Raw genomic sequence first — 15818 nt, forward strand, 5'->3', positions numbered from 1 at the left:
ATGAGGAATAAAAGCAAGATTATTGAGAAATTTCTGCTTAGAAAAATTTTTGGGAGCTAAGTTTCTATCCCGAGTCTGGTTCTTTAGCTTCCGCTTGATCTTATATCCATCAAATAAATTCTTTATTGCTTAGGTTAGCTAGAGTTGGTTGCTACAAACAGAATCCTAACTGATATTCTTTATAAGTCTATGACTATGGCCTAACAGATGACCCTCATCTCCCTTAGACATGATTGCAAGTGATTCTGCTTTACTGGATATAGCCAATCCCCTATTTGAGTTATCTTGGCCATTCTTAGAATTTCTGGAAGCTGGCTGGGCGCGGTGGCTCAAGCCTGTAATCCCAGCACTTTGGGAGGCCGAGATGGGTGGATCACGAGGTCAGGAGATCGAGACCATCCTGGCTAACACGGTGAAACCCCGTCTCTACTAAAAAAAAATACAAAAAACTAGCTGGGCGGGGTGGCAGGCGCCTGTAGTCCCAGCTACTCGGGAGGCTGAGGCAGGAGAATGGCATAAACCCGGGAGGCGGAGCTTGCAGTGAGCTGAGATCCAGCCACCGCATTCCAGCCTGGGCGACAGAGCGAGACTCCGTCTCAAAAAAAAAAAAAAAAAAAAGAATTTCTGGAAGCTGTGTATTTTCAGAACAGTGGGATATACACCACTGTTCTAGTTTCAGTTCCAAATTTGCATGTCAGTAACTATTTCAATGTTTTGGCTTTAGTTTTATTATTATTTTTTATTTTTTGTAGAGACAGAGTCTCACTATGTCACCCAGTCTAGAGGCAATAGTGCAATCTCGGCTCACTGCAATTTTCACCTCCTAGGCTCAAGTGATCCTTCCCAGCAGCTGAGACTACAGGTGCACTTGGCTTTAGTTTTACAACTGAGTTGTCATGGTTAACAAACCTGTGTCCTTGATGCACTCCACACCCAATATTAACACTCACTGTAACCTATTTAAAAAGCACAAAAGCTAGTATCTGAAAGTATTCTCATGCAGTTTTATGACTGTAAATATTAGACAATTACAAAAATATAATCCCACTTCAGTGTTTTAGTAATGAGACCCTTATAGGCCATTAATAAATAGTATAAACTTTACACCAATGTAACTGGGATGTTTTCAGTATCTACTCACATTGCTAAGTGGTTTTAGGTTTATCTGCACAAGGCATCTGTGTCAAACATGACAATTATATTTTAGTTAATTAGGTTAGAAGCCCATATTTAATAAGGTTAAAGTTCACCTCAATATGATTTTCATTAACATCATGATTTAGGCAGAATGTTTTCCTATGCATGTAAATAAAGAGAGCTTTAGCTTTAAAAAAAAAAAAAGACTAGAGAACTCTTTGATAACTAAATCTATAACAAATTTAATAATGAAGGCTCTGTAAAGATTTCTGTCAGTTCTAGATAGAATTATTCTATGACTTCATTTGAAGCACCCAGCCATGCACTATATATATTCAGCATATCAGAATTCTGTTCAATATTCTGATTTTAAGAGAAGCTAAAAAGAAACATAAAATATATATCATCCAATTTATTTTCTTTATCCAGAAGAAATCTGTTAACATTTTCCCACAATAACAATTCAAGTAAAAAATTCCTACCAAGATGATGTTGCCGCCATTTTTACACAAGCACACTCACGGCTTGAAACATCCTCATCTAGCATTAAACCTGTAAGTTACAGCTACTAAATACTGTTAGACTATTATGATGCATACAGAATAGATTACCCCAACCCAGCTCTTAATATCATGAGTGCTGGGTTTACCTGCAGGTGGGGGGTTGGCTGAGATTGAAAGGAGAGACATAGTAAAGGAGATACTAAACTGATTCAACTACTTCATTTCTAAACTCTACATAAAAAGGCCTGGGAATAGCTTGAGACACATCAGACTTAACAAAAGTCTTCCGGTAATGATGCTTTTAGAGAAACATGGCATAAGTGATCCTTTCAGTCTCAATCCCTAGAGTACAGGCCTAGGGATTATGGAACTGGTTTAAGCATGGAGAATGCTTAAAGATTGAGCCTGGTCAACAGGATATGTACATCAGTGTGCGAAAGTGACAATATTAATATGACAGCTAACATTTGAGCAGTAATTCTGTGCCAGGCACTATGCTGAGGGCATTACATGCATTATTTTATTATCCAACCCTTTAAGATGAGTGCCACTGTTGCTCCATTTTACAGATGAGAAACGGGGGCTCACAGACACACAGTTAGTTAAAGGGGAGCCCGAGTTTAAACTCAGGAAGCCTGATTCTAGATCCAGTACTCTTAAGTATTACCCAAAATGAATTATCTTAGAATCTAGGATTCAACTACATATGTGAAATGCATGTCTAAAACAGAAGGATAGATGTTACATAACACTAAAAGTTATTTAAAAATCAGGAAAATAGTTTCCTGAATTACTTTATGGTCTTAACATGCCTAGATGAGTCATAGTTGCTGGGATTAGTATACTTCTCTAACTTCATTTGATGATTAAAACCACAAAGAAATTGAATAACCACTCCTACTGGATATTGTGAATTTAAGAGAAGACAAAAAGAAAGGACACGTGGAGGTATACATTATTCCTTATTTTTGATTAATATGTCACCAGATTAAATTACTGAAATTCACATTAAAACAGAAATGACTACATACTAGGACAGATGCTATTGTAGTGTGAAAACTCCATAGCAAGATAAAGTCTAAACACAAGTTTTATAAACCAAGAAAGTCCCAGAAAATTTAAAATTACTGAAAAAGACCAAAGATTAAGTGGAGAACAACCAATAAAGAGGGACCCCTTTATTACACATTTATAAAATAATAGTATAATAGTTATTAAAAATGGGACACTTTTTTTTCATTTTTGGTATCTTGTATTCAATTTTTCCATCCTCTTCACAATCTTCCATAACTTGCTTTTTGTTATCCAGTGTTCACCTGAAACTTCTACCCCACCACTCAAAGTACAACCGAAGAATAAACGATCTAATAGATTGTTGTGAGACATTATCAGATAAATCCAGTAATACATGAAAAGAGATTGAGAGTTTTAAAATAAATACAGTAAAAGCAAAAACATATGAAGTGTAATTTAATCTGATGATTCAGAAGGCACCTCAAGATTGTGTTGTGCCGTTTTCCTCATGCTGCGTGTTTAGGTACCTATAACAGAATTCTGGTTAGTAAAATATTGAAAAAAATTTCACATATAATTCACATTAAATGACTACAGATAGATACAATATGGGCATTTTGATGTGTACATTTGTACTTGACCAGGGCACAATTTATAATATACTAAGAAAACTAAAATTAATTACAAAATGAGTATTTTTAGCACACTTAGTAACAGCTACTTGTTTTAAACTATTATTTCATTTTTGGTGACCAAATTATATTTGACCATAATTAAAGAACACATAACCTTAAAATAATATTTAAGAAACATAGTTACAACAGACATATGTTACATTAAATGAAGAAAGGAAAGAAATGTACATGTATTAAAGGGCACTGAGGTTTTTCAAACCTTTTCTTTTGAAAAGTCTTTTAATCCACTTTCATGTAAATCAATTTAAACTTAAAAAGTTTATACTCAGTATACTTACAGAAAGAGGTGAAATCAGTATTGAGCACATGACTGCCTAACAACCATTCAATGCTGATCACGAACTAGTATTTTTATTTGATTATCCTGACAAACATAATAATTGAGCCCATGTATATATGCAAGATGTGGAGGATCCAACTAATCAACTGCAGAAAGAAAAACACTCAACTTAAAAAAGGTTGAAACAAATGACAAATGGAAATGGCTGAATCACTGTACCTTTTTGACACAACCTTAAATCTTAGTTTTACTATATATTATTTGGTACTCCTGGATTCAGTAGTTGGGGTAAAAAAGGTTTCTGTATTCAAACATATCTACAGAATGTCAATATAAAATGTGTGGATATATACATTTAATATACACACACATACACACACACACACAAATGCATACTCACATGTCTAGGAACCAGCACCTAACCACATCCTCGTTTCTCACTAATGACCCAATGAATCATTTATGACTTTAAGACCAGCTTAGATTCTATAAGGCTGTACAATATGGCTAAAGAGGTCAAACACAAGCACCCACGTTCAGGCTGGATTCAACTGTTCCTCCTCATGATTTTTGACAAACAGTAATACCACTTATGTAACAACTATATCTCAATAACTTAGAATTCAGAGTATAAATCCATAAACATTGAGCTCCCTCATTGTTTAAAGAGCACTCTTTCCATTCTATTTCCACTGACTGATAAGAGGACACACCAAACTAGATCACTGAATTGTACAAATGGTCTTTACTCTTAATCTAAACAAACATGTGTTAAAACATTCTGAAATGCTGCATCCTTTGATTTCTTCATCTTTTCAATTGCCCGATGCAGGTCCTGCTGTTGAACAGGCCGAATTTCATCTTCATCATGGCTAAAATGCAAACAAAACCATCAAATACTCAAATAATTTTAGAATACACCTCCCTAAAATATTTTACCAAGATTTAAAAGAGATGCATGTGATAAAAAAAAAAAAAAAAAAAAAAAAAAAAAAATTTGTTTTCAACTGTAGAAAAGGGTATAAAAATGAGATCTCTTTACCATTCAAGACCCCCAAAGACAACCACAATGAACAGTTTCATGTAAATGCTTCCAGGAATTCTCTACACATAGAAAAATCATAAGGAATTTTTTAAAAGCACTGACTGCTAAGAAGTAGGAAGCTAAAATAGCTACAATCAAAGACTTCACATCTAGAATATAAGTACACAATATTGCCATAAGGTAAAAAATGTTATATAGTTTATTGAAATGGGAATGTAACTCCAATTAAAAAAATCATGTTATTCCCATGAAAACTGTAATTTAAAAACTATCATTGCTAGGTATATACTTACATGCATGTTTTGCTTTTTACAAATTGAGAGTAAAATTCTTCACTATCAACAGAAACCAACTAATCCAAATCCTCCCTACTTCAATGAGAAACAAAATCCAGAATATTATGGCTCCTTTGTAATTTATAGATATTCAGGGAAAAACATTCAGGAAAGTTATGATAACCCAAGTCCATCCAGATTTTTCATACTGAAATATAAAATTATAAAATATGAAATTCAGTAGGAAATATAAAATTAGCCAGACTTCTCATACTGAAATATAGTTTTCAGGGCTTTGAGGCAGCAAAAAAATAGATCTTTCATTATTAGTATAATCCGCCTAAGCAAAATTTACTGACTGGTTGGTTATTTCTCCTCTTAATCTTATATATAAGAATAAAAACCTGGCCAGGAGCGGTGGCTCACACCTGTAATCCTAGCACTTTGGGACGCCGAGGTGGGTGGATAACCTGATGTCAGGAGTTCGAGACCAGCCTGGCCAACATGGCGAAATCTCGTTTCTCCTAAAAACACAAAAAGTAGCTGGGCATGGTGATGGGTGCCTATAATCCCAGCTACTTGGGAGACTGAGACAGGAAAATTGCTTGAACCCGGGGGCAGAGGTTGCAGTGAGCTGAGATTGCACCACTTCACTCCAGCCTGGGCAAAAGAGCGAAACTCCGTCTCAAAAAAAGAGAAGAGAATAAAAACCTTTGGACGGTAGATTCTGAGGGTACACTAATGATGATGGGTCCAGAGCCACTGCATACACAGCTACCAGTTGACAGAGTAGCTTTCATGTAGACCTTTCTATATCAAAGCCCGCAAAACATTTTTTTGCTGAAGTTTGCTATGGCAACACACTGCAACTATATATATGAATACCACAGGCAAGGAGTGAAAACACTAGGAAGGTGAGGAAGGGAGACCAAGAAACAAAGGGACAAGAGTTGGAGAATTCCTTTAACACAACCCCAAAGAGTACACTGGGGTTGACCAAGAATCACAGAAATTGTTAGAAGGTTGATATTCTGAAAAGAAATGCAGTATAACAGGCAAGTAGCCTTTTAGGAAACTGCCTTAAAGGACATGGTTCACTAGGGCTGAATTATCCCAGTTCACTAGTATCTTTGCTGAAATAAGGTTGGTAAAAAATTGGATTCTCAATTTCACTACACTTTGGAACTGGTTCCAAGTAAAATTTGCTGCAGTGATAAATGGTTTCTTTGTTTAGTAAATACATATTCGTTAACAAATTGAGGTCTAGTCTTCAATACTTCCAACTCTCCTCACATTTACATGTGAAATTTCCATGGATCATCAGAAGAAATTCAACTTTTTTTCTCCTTCATTCTAGACCCTTCCCACAATTCTGCCCTCCTTCATTTTCAGAATTCTGCTTTGGAAAAATGGCAATAAACAAAGTTGCAGGGGGTGATAATCCAAATTTACCTTTTATTTCATAAGTGGTGTTTCTAATATAAAGCAAAATAAAAGAAACTAACCTAAAAGCTCTAAAAGGTTTTGACAAGTATTAAAAATCAAGTCAAAATAATATACCTTTCTTCTGATGTAGAATTAACATATTCTCTAACACAGAGGAGGGCAGCATCTCGACACATCTCTTTTAGGTCACTTCCTGAAAAGCCATCAGTTTCCTGGGCAACTTCTAGCAGGTCTACATGCCTATCCACCTTAAACAAATATAAAAACATGCTTAAAAAACAAAAATGAATATATTGCAAATACTACCAAACACCCATCTTGAAGAAAGTTAAGCATATTATAACAGCATGGGAGGAGAAACAATAGTTTCTAGAAGCTTTTTTAACCACAAAAGCTTAGAAATTTGAAATATAATTTTCATTATTTGTCCTTATGATTAAGACAAATAATTATTACTAGATACACTGTAGAGTGATGGGGAAGAACAGATATTGGACTTGCTTTGATATCTCTCAAGAAGGTACCGAGGTGACATTTTTCTGTAATATATTCAACATACAGTACTTGGCAAATGGAATTAACTCCAGAGTCCATTACAGAAAAACACACAAAAAAACTCTTAACATTCCTTTTAATTGTAATGCTTGGTATTCTATTATCTCAACATGAATTTAGCTCCTAAACTTTTGCTCCTCAAGCTAAGCTTATAGTCAAGCCAATTAAGTGACTGTCCTAGCCACATAATAGACTTGAGATAGTCTAATCATACTAAACTTATGTACAGATTAAGAAGAGAAAATAAGCAAGGAAAAAACCTATGACTACCATCTAGTAAATGATTCTTATGTCTCATTCGCTGGGGTAAGTACTTTGTATGTATTATTCTCATTTAATCTTCTCAAAAACTATCAATTTCATTTTCAGATAAGAATCATGAGACCTGGACAGGTAAACATGGTCAGAGCCAGGATTTGAACACAATATAGTGAGGTCCAGCTGTATTTTTCCCTCATTTAGCTCATCACTTGTTACAGCAACATTTACTTTCCCCCACTGATGTGAAATGCCACCTTATAGTTACTAAATTCCCATTTGCATTTGTATTATATTTACTAAATTCCCTTTGTATTTGTGGAAGACACAGTGTTTTAGGAAGAAGAGCAACTCTACACAAGGACAAGAGACTTGAAGGTGAGACAACACTGCCAGCTCTGCAACTGTGACCTCACATGACAGTGCTCTTATTCCTAAACGTGAGGGTTACATGAAGATAAATCACGTTTTATGATAAAAAGAAAACTGAACCCAGAGGGCAGGAGTGCAAGCAGCAATGATAAGCAAAGCAAATGGTAAATACATGGATAAATCTAAATAAACTTTAGCTATATAAATAGTAGTAATAATTATAGTAGTCATAATCATTTGGAGTACAAAAACAAAGTAGAGCTAAAATGCTATATAATAAGAACATGTAAGACGGAGGAGACATCTACATTAAGGTATTCTAAAGTGTTACAATTAAAGCATTAAAAAGAGGGTACAGATATTATTAACTTAGACTTTATTTATGTATGTCAAAATACATAGGTACCACTAAAGGACAGAAAGGGTACCACTAAAGGAAAGAAAGAGAATGTGTAATTTCCAAACCAACAGAGGAAGGGAGAAAAACAGAATAAAGAATATAAGAGCAGTATTAACAAACTCAGGACTAGAGGGGGACAAATAAGCAAAGAAAAAGCATAAATGGAAAGCATTAAAATAATAATGAATGAATCCAAATTTATGAGTAATCACCATAAATGCAAATGGACTAAACTTGGCTGGTAAAAGATTTTATACAGAAGAACCCAAACTGTAGCTATTTGAAGTTTATAAAAGACATACTGATGCTGAAAGGAAAAAAACAGGCTTTGTGTTACATTTGAAATAAAAACAACGAAAAGCAGGAAGTAAAAGGCTGAAAGATATCAGCTTTTAATAAAAAGAAAGTTAATGTAGTTCTAGTTACATCAGATTTTTACTCAAAATGAGTAACTGAGAATCCATTATATAATGATAAAAAAAATTTCACCAGAAAAATATAACAATTCTGCACTTGTAGACATACATGTAACATGGCCTCAAAACATACAGCAAAAATTTATTTAATTACATATAAAAATGGACAAATTCACAATACTGGAAGATTTTTAACTTATGTCTCATGTACTGCCACATCAGTGAGTTCTTAGGACTGGTGACAGCACCTGTGATTTAATGTACATACATGTATATAATTTAGATCTTAGTCCTTTGATGGTTATAGGGTTGCAAATATTTTGGTTGCGGCTTGTTTTTTCACTTTGTTCATGTTATCCCGTGATACAGAAGCTTTAAGTCTGATTACAGTCAGACTTCTCTATTCCCTTGCCTTTGTAGTTTTTAATTTTTTGTGAATTGAGAAACTCTTCTCATGTGTCCTTAAGAGACAGACACATACAAGGATCTAATTTTTCTACTGTTTGTAAAAAGAATAAAAATAACATATACCTATACACATGTATTAGGTATCTGTTCACATATATTCATGGGATTGATACACTCTATCAACTCCTGGACAGCAGTTTACCAATGATGGTGATAATGGGAGATGGCCAGTGGTTGCTTAAAGTTGTACTTAATTAAAAAAAATATGAAGCAAATGTGGAAATACATTAAAATTGCCTGTTAAATATGGGTGGAATAGGGCTATTTGTTTATCTGTTTGAAATATTTCATACATTTAACAAACTACTTTAAAGAGCTTTCCAAACTATACTATGAGATGTTAAAAATTAAACATCCAACACTTCCTCCTGTCTTTGGACCACTCTGTTATTGGGCCACCCTATGTTCTAACCACTCACAAATCTTGTGCCTGACAAGATGATACAGTTAGAAAGATGAACCAACCAAGTATAAGAAAACAAAGAAAAGAAGATTCCCGTCACTGGGGGAGCAAGATTTAATTAAGAGGTACCATACCCTAATGGTTAAGAGTAGGCTTCATCACTTCTTTGTGTAATCCTGGCAAGTTATTACATAACTTCTCTGGGGTTCAGTTTCCTCAGCTGTAAAAATAGGACTAATCGAGGATTAAATAAAACAATGTATAGCTCACCAAAATGCTTGGCACATGGCAAGCACTCTAAAAGTAGTTCATTTTGTTGTAAAATAGCTTTTAGATAAACCATGAAATAATGACAACCTTTTCATTAGGCAACTCTGAAAGCAATTCCCAAGTTAAAAAGATTTTGAGTATAGGCAGCAACAGCAAAATAAGTTAACAGACTTCAAAAATAACTTGAAAGAATGATACTTATGTGCAGTTGTTTATTATTATATCCACCAATAATAGTATATTTGTAAATAACATCTCTGTATTCTAAGCATTTTACACTTATAATTTTATTTCAAGACCAGCTGGGGCAAATGAGGAGGCCCTGATATGGTCTGGCTCTGTGTCCCCACCCAAGTCTCATGTTGAATTTAATTCCCAATGTTAGGGGAGGGACCTGTTGGGAAGTGATTGGATTATGGGGGCAGATTCCCCCTGTTCTCATGATAGTGAGTTCTCTCAAGATCTTATGGTTTAAAAGTGTGTGGCACTTCCCCCTTCACTCTCTCCCTCTCCTGCTCTGCCATGGTAAGACGTGCTTGCTTCCCCTTCACCTTCCACCATAATTGTAAGTTTCCTGAGGCCTCCCAGCCATGCTTCCTGTACAGCCTGTGGAATTGTGAGTCAATTAAACCTCTTTTCTTCATAAGTTATCCAGTCTCAGGTAGTTCTTTATAGTGGTTTGTGAATGGGCTAATACAGACCCCATCTCAACAAAAAAAAATTTTTGTTAACTAGCTGGGTGTCTAGCTACTCAGGAGGTTGAGGCAGGAGGATGACTTGAGCCAAGGAGTTCAAGGCTGCAGTGAGCTACGATTACACCACTGCATTCCAGTCTGGCTAGAATGACGAGGCTGGTCAGCTAGAATGTAGGAGATCCTCAGTTCTGTCTCAAAACAAAAAACAAAAACAAACAACTATTGCTGCTATATCATATAAAAGTAAATTCAGGTCAGTTTGTACAGGGAAAAAAGCTACCTCCTTAAAGTCAGACAAAATACCTTCATAGGGTATACATTTTATCAGTGCTAATTCTTTTTATACTTAAAACCTTAAGCCAAAATCACTACACTATCTTTTTAAAATAAGTGAATCATGTTAAGGAGTACCTATCAATAAAAGAATTGTAAAAGAGTAGAACACGGTATCATTTCAAAAGTTTCAATCTTTTATTCAGAGAAGAAGAATTCAAACTCTGGAAGTTCATGTGAATTAAAAAACAAACAAAAAACCCTCATTCAGCTCCACAATGTATAAGCATGATGGTGCTCAGTTTACCAAATAAATATATGTGCTACTGATTTGAGGCATCTTTAATAAAATTAAATGAATTTTCTTCAGATTTTATTGAAGTAGCAGTAATCCTTCAGCATACAAATACCAACCAGTGGGAAATGACAAGATGTTCTCATGTCAGCAGTTATCCAGGGAGCATTCATATTTTGCAACATAAAACTGATTAGAAACTATACTTTGTGGTTTTATGAATAAGAAACAGAATTGCCAAAAATTCCCTGTATCTGCTGGGCGGGATGGCTCATGCTTGTAATCCTAGCACTTTGGGAGGCTGAGATGGGTGGATCTCTTGAGCTCAGGAGTTCCAGACTGGCCCGGGCAACATGGCGAAATCCCACTTCTAAAAATACAAAAAATTAGCTGGGTGTGGTGGCATGCACCTGTAGTCCCAGCTACTTAGGGGGCTGAGGTAGGAGGATCACTTGAGCCCAGGAAGGCTAGAGTGAGCTGAGATCGTGCCACTGCACTCCAGCCTGGGTGACAAAGCAGAGACCGTCTTAAAAAAAAAAAAAAAATTTCCTGTAGCTATGAAAAACATAATCCTAAAAGAAAAGACAGTACTATTTAAGAAAGCAGAATACTAAATACTAAAATTTAGAGACATATGTAATTTCTTCCTCTTATTTGTTTTTTTTTTTTAGAGACAGGGTCTTGCTCTGTCACCCAGGCTAGAATGCAGTGGTGCATTCACTGCAGCCTTGAACTTCTAAGCTCAAGTGATCCTCCTGCCTCAGTCTCCCGAGTAGCTAGGCACACCCAGTTAAATTTTAAAATTTCTTTGTAGAGGTGAGGTCTCATCATGTTGCCCAGACCTGTCTCAAACTCCTGGTCTCAAGTGATTCTCCCACCATGGCCTTCAGAAGTGCTAGGATTACAGGCATGAGTCATCATGCCCAGCACTGGCATGAGTAACTTCTTAAGTTTAAATGTGAAACTAAATAACCTGTGTAATTTATGGCTATGTTACAAGAAAAAGGGCTTAAATTTCATCACTTATATTAATTAGCTATATGTAAATCATCTGCATCATCTCCAGCTACACTAGACCACATTACATTTCAAAAATGTTACAAACTTCCAGTCATGCAATATGATCCTTCATTAAAATGGTTTAAATTAAATAACTGTACTGGTTAACTTGAAGTCTCCAAAACTGTCAGTAACTACCTTCTAATACCTGTTAAATGTCTAGCCACATCATAGCCATCCTAATTCAAAGGAACTTGTTAACTATCCCCTTTATTTTCTTCTCTAAACTTTTCACTGGTGTCTATCACTGTTAAAGGTTTACCAATTGTGTTTTATCTAAACAGCACCACAACTACACTTTTTATTTATTTATTTTGAGACAGTCTTACTCTGTCACCCAGGCTGGAGTGTAGTGGCACGATCTCGGGTCACTGCAACCTCCGACTCTGGGGTTCAAGTGATTTTCCTGCCTCAGCCTCCCAAGTAGCTGGGGTTACAGGTGCCAGCCACCATGCCCAGCTAATTTGTTTGTATTTTTAGTAGAGACAGGGTTTCACCATCTTGGCCAGGCTGGTTTCAAACTGCTGACCTCAGGTGATCCACCTCCCTTGGCCTCTCAAAGTGACAGGATTACACAATGTCTTTTTGAAAGCAGCTACCAAAAATTCAATTAAAAGGCGGCTGGGCACGGTGGTTCATGCCTGTAATCCCAGTACTTTGGGAGGCCAAGGCGGGCGGATCATGAGCTCAGGAGTTTGAGACCAGCCTGACCAACATGGTGAAACCCCGTCTCTACTAAGAATATATATATATACATAAAAATTAGCTAGGTGTGGTGGCGTGCGCCTATAATCCCAGCCACTCAGGTGGCTGAGGCAGGAGAATTGCTTGAACCCAGGAGGCGGAAGTTGCTGATTTCTTTACTGATTTCTTGTCTAGGACCGAAGTTCCTTACCTAAAAAACATGGAGGATTTTAGGAATTTCAGGTGTACACCTTTCATGTACATATGTAGCTTTCTTAGAAAAGACTACTTTTATCTCATTCTTAAAGGGCCCTATGACACGCTTCCTCCAAAATGATTCATAACCACTGATCCCAATCTTTGTAATTTGCTAGGTTCTTTAAACTTTTGCATACACTATATGTTATTTTGATATGTTTTTAAGGAAACAGGCCGAGAATGGTGGTTCACGCCTATAATCCTAGCACTTTGGGAGGCCAGGGCAGGAGGAGAGCTTGAGGCCAGGAGTTCAAGACCTGCCTGGGTAACATAGTGAGACCCTTTCTTTACAAAAAATTTTTTAAAGAACAAAAAACAACTAGCTGTGCATGGTGAAGCATGTGTGTAGTCCTAGCTACTTGGGAGACCGAGGTGGGAAGATCACTTGAGCCCAGGAGGTCAAGGTTGTAGTGCACTATGATCACATTGTAGCACTTTAGCCTGGGTAATACAGTGAGACCCTAAGAAAAACAACACAACAGCCTGGGTAAACAGAGTGAGAACAAAGTGAGACCCTATCTCTTTCGGTTTTTTTTTTTTTTTGTAAGTTCCATGGAACTCTGCTTGATAAGATAGCCTATCTCTTTAAAAAATAAATAAATCATTAGAATACTACTGAAAGACACAAAGGTAAACAACCCAGAAAGACATATATACCGTTAGGCAGAAAAGTTCAACATCAAAAAGATACTTTTAAATGAGATTCCCCCCAAAATATTAATGTTTGTTTTTTTTCCTACGTAAGACAAATTGATTCTAAAATTTATGCAGAGAAAAAGAATTAAAATAACCTTGGGGCTCGGGGACAAAAAGGGATATACAGTTCTACCAGATACTAAAACTTACAAAGCCTCAATAATTAAAACAGTATGATGCTAGGGCATAAACATACAAAAGACCAAGACCTGAATTTAAAGGCCAGAAACACAGTCAATACATATGAGAATTTGGTAAAAGTGGCATCTCTAGTGGCTATAAAAAAAAAAAAAAATGGGCTGAGCGCAGTGGCTCACGCCTGGAATCCCAGTGCTATGGGAGGCCGATGCACGTGGATCACTTGAGCTCAGTACTTCAAGACCAGCCTGGCCAATATGATGAAACCCCGTGTCTGAAAAAATACAAAAAATTGGCCACGCGTGGTGGCATGTGCCTGTAATCCCAGCTACTCGGGAAGCTGAGGCACAAGAATCACTTGAACCTGGAAGGGAGAGGTTGCAGTGAGCAGAGATCACACCACCGTACTCCAGCCTGGGTGACAAAGCAAGACTCCATCACACACACAAAAAAGGGGGTATTGGACAACTAGGTATCCATCTAGAAAAACAAAACCAAAGTTGGATTCATACTGCATATCATCTACCTAAATTCCAAATATGTTAAAGATTGAAATGTAAAACATACAAGCCACCGAGATATGTTTCTCCTGATGGAAGAATATAATTCTGCCTACAAAGCTGTGCTGTCCTATCCTGTGTCTCCTCCCCACCAACCTGAACTTCATCTGGTCTCTTGATCCAACTACCAATTTTAGAGGAACAACTACTCCTCTGCAATCGGCAAAACCCAGACTGTGGACAACTCAGGACAAACGCAACCTAGTTTCTCCAGTAAATAATTTTAAAAGGGTGGGTGCGGGGTAGGAAGCAAGATGAGGGAAGAACCTATGACCCATAAATTAAGAGAGACATAAAAACTATCAAATAATTGCAAATTAGGAAATTCATATGGATCTTGAGTCAAACAAATACATGGTTAAAAAAAGGTATTTAAAAAGAGATAATCAGAGACTTGTACATAGACTAGATAATGAAAATAATGACTTACTGTCAACTATTTGATAGGTATAACATGGCAATGAGGCTAGGGTAAAAAAAAGAATCTTTTTCTTTTAGAGATACAACTAAAACATTTACAGGTGAGCTATAATGGGAAAAAATAGGAAGTGTGGAAGTAGGGTATAGCTAGAGAAGAATTAGCCATGGGGTTTATGGTAATTCAAGGAAGGAGGGAAGTCATACAAATACAAGTATTTTGATAAAAGTAGCATTTCTACTAAGGCTCATTCACTATCAGAATCTATTTGATTTATTAGTTTACATAGTGAGTTCTAACAGTGAGTTTAGATGTTAAGTTTGGGATTAAAAGGAATACCATGTTACTCAATTATATGCAGTTATCAAGTTTTGGGAAAACAGGTAGCAAGAGTTTGGAAAGTGTGGAAAATTCTTTTATAAACTTGGGAGTGGGAAAAGCCTTTCCAAATCCAGAAGCCGTAAAGTTGGGGGCGGGTGGGGGAGAGAAAACTCCAATAAAATCGAAAGACAACTTGGAAAAAAATATTTTCAAATCACACAAAGGGCAAATCTCCATAATACACAGAGTTCCTACAGATTTATTATGAAAAGGAGCACTGCAACAGAAAAATGGGCAAAATATATGAATTACAGTTCACAGAAAAAAAATTCAAATGATTCTTAAACATACACTATTCATTCCATCCCTAAAGAATGCAAATTAAAACTTTAATGAGATAACCACCTTTGACCAGGTGTGGTGGCTCATGCCTATAATTCCAGCCTTGGGAGGCCAAGGCGGGAGGACTGCTTGAGCCCAGGAGTTCAACACCAGCCTGGGTAACACAGCAAGATCCTGTCTCAACAAAATAAATAAATAAATAAAAAGAATTAGCCAGGCTTGGTGGTACATGCCTGTAATCTGCTTGGGAGGGTGAGGCAGGAGGATTACTTGGGCCCAGGAGCTTAAGGCTGCAGTGAGCCCTGATCACACCACTGTACTCCAGGCTAGGCAACAGAGAGAGACCTCGTCTCAAAAAAGAAAAAAAAACAAAAACAAAAAAACAGAGAGATAACCATTTTCTACCTATCAAGTTGGCATGAAGTTCCATAACATTCTGTTGGTAAAACTACAGGAAAAGAGGCACTCTTTATTACAGGAATATGAGTAAACCAGAACAATTTGGCAATAGCTACCAAAATTATAAACACTCTAACCTTTGA

General features: G+C 36.4%; 1 protein-coding gene across 3 annotated transcripts in view; it reads right to left on the bottom strand.

The window, feature by feature from the left end:
* Positions 1 to 1529: 1529 nt before the first annotated feature.
* The window catches only part of ATAD1 (ATPase family AAA domain containing 1), a 65293-nt gene continuing 51004 nt past the window's right edge, over positions 1530 to 15818 (bottom strand). Inside the window, exons 9-10 of one of the 3 annotated variants that reach the window (XM_010379627.2) lie at positions 6510 to 6643; positions 1530 to 4501 (exon numbers count right to left, since the gene is read on the bottom strand). In XM_010379627.2, coding sequence (XP_010377929.2) covers positions 4381 to 4501; positions 6510 to 6643 — 255 coding nt within the window. In that variant the 3' untranslated portion in view covers positions 1530 to 4380. The remainder of the gene's footprint in view (positions 4502 to 6509; positions 6644 to 15818) is intronic. The other 2 variants (XM_030940834.1, XM_030940835.1) reach the window with 2 other exon arrangements.

This window comes from Rhinopithecus roxellana, chromosome 11, assembly GCF_007565055.1.
Source record: "Rhinopithecus roxellana isolate Shanxi Qingling chromosome 11, ASM756505v1, whole genome shotgun sequence".
Classification (NCBI taxonomy): domain Eukaryota; kingdom Metazoa; phylum Chordata; class Mammalia; order Primates; family Cercopithecidae; genus Rhinopithecus; species Rhinopithecus roxellana.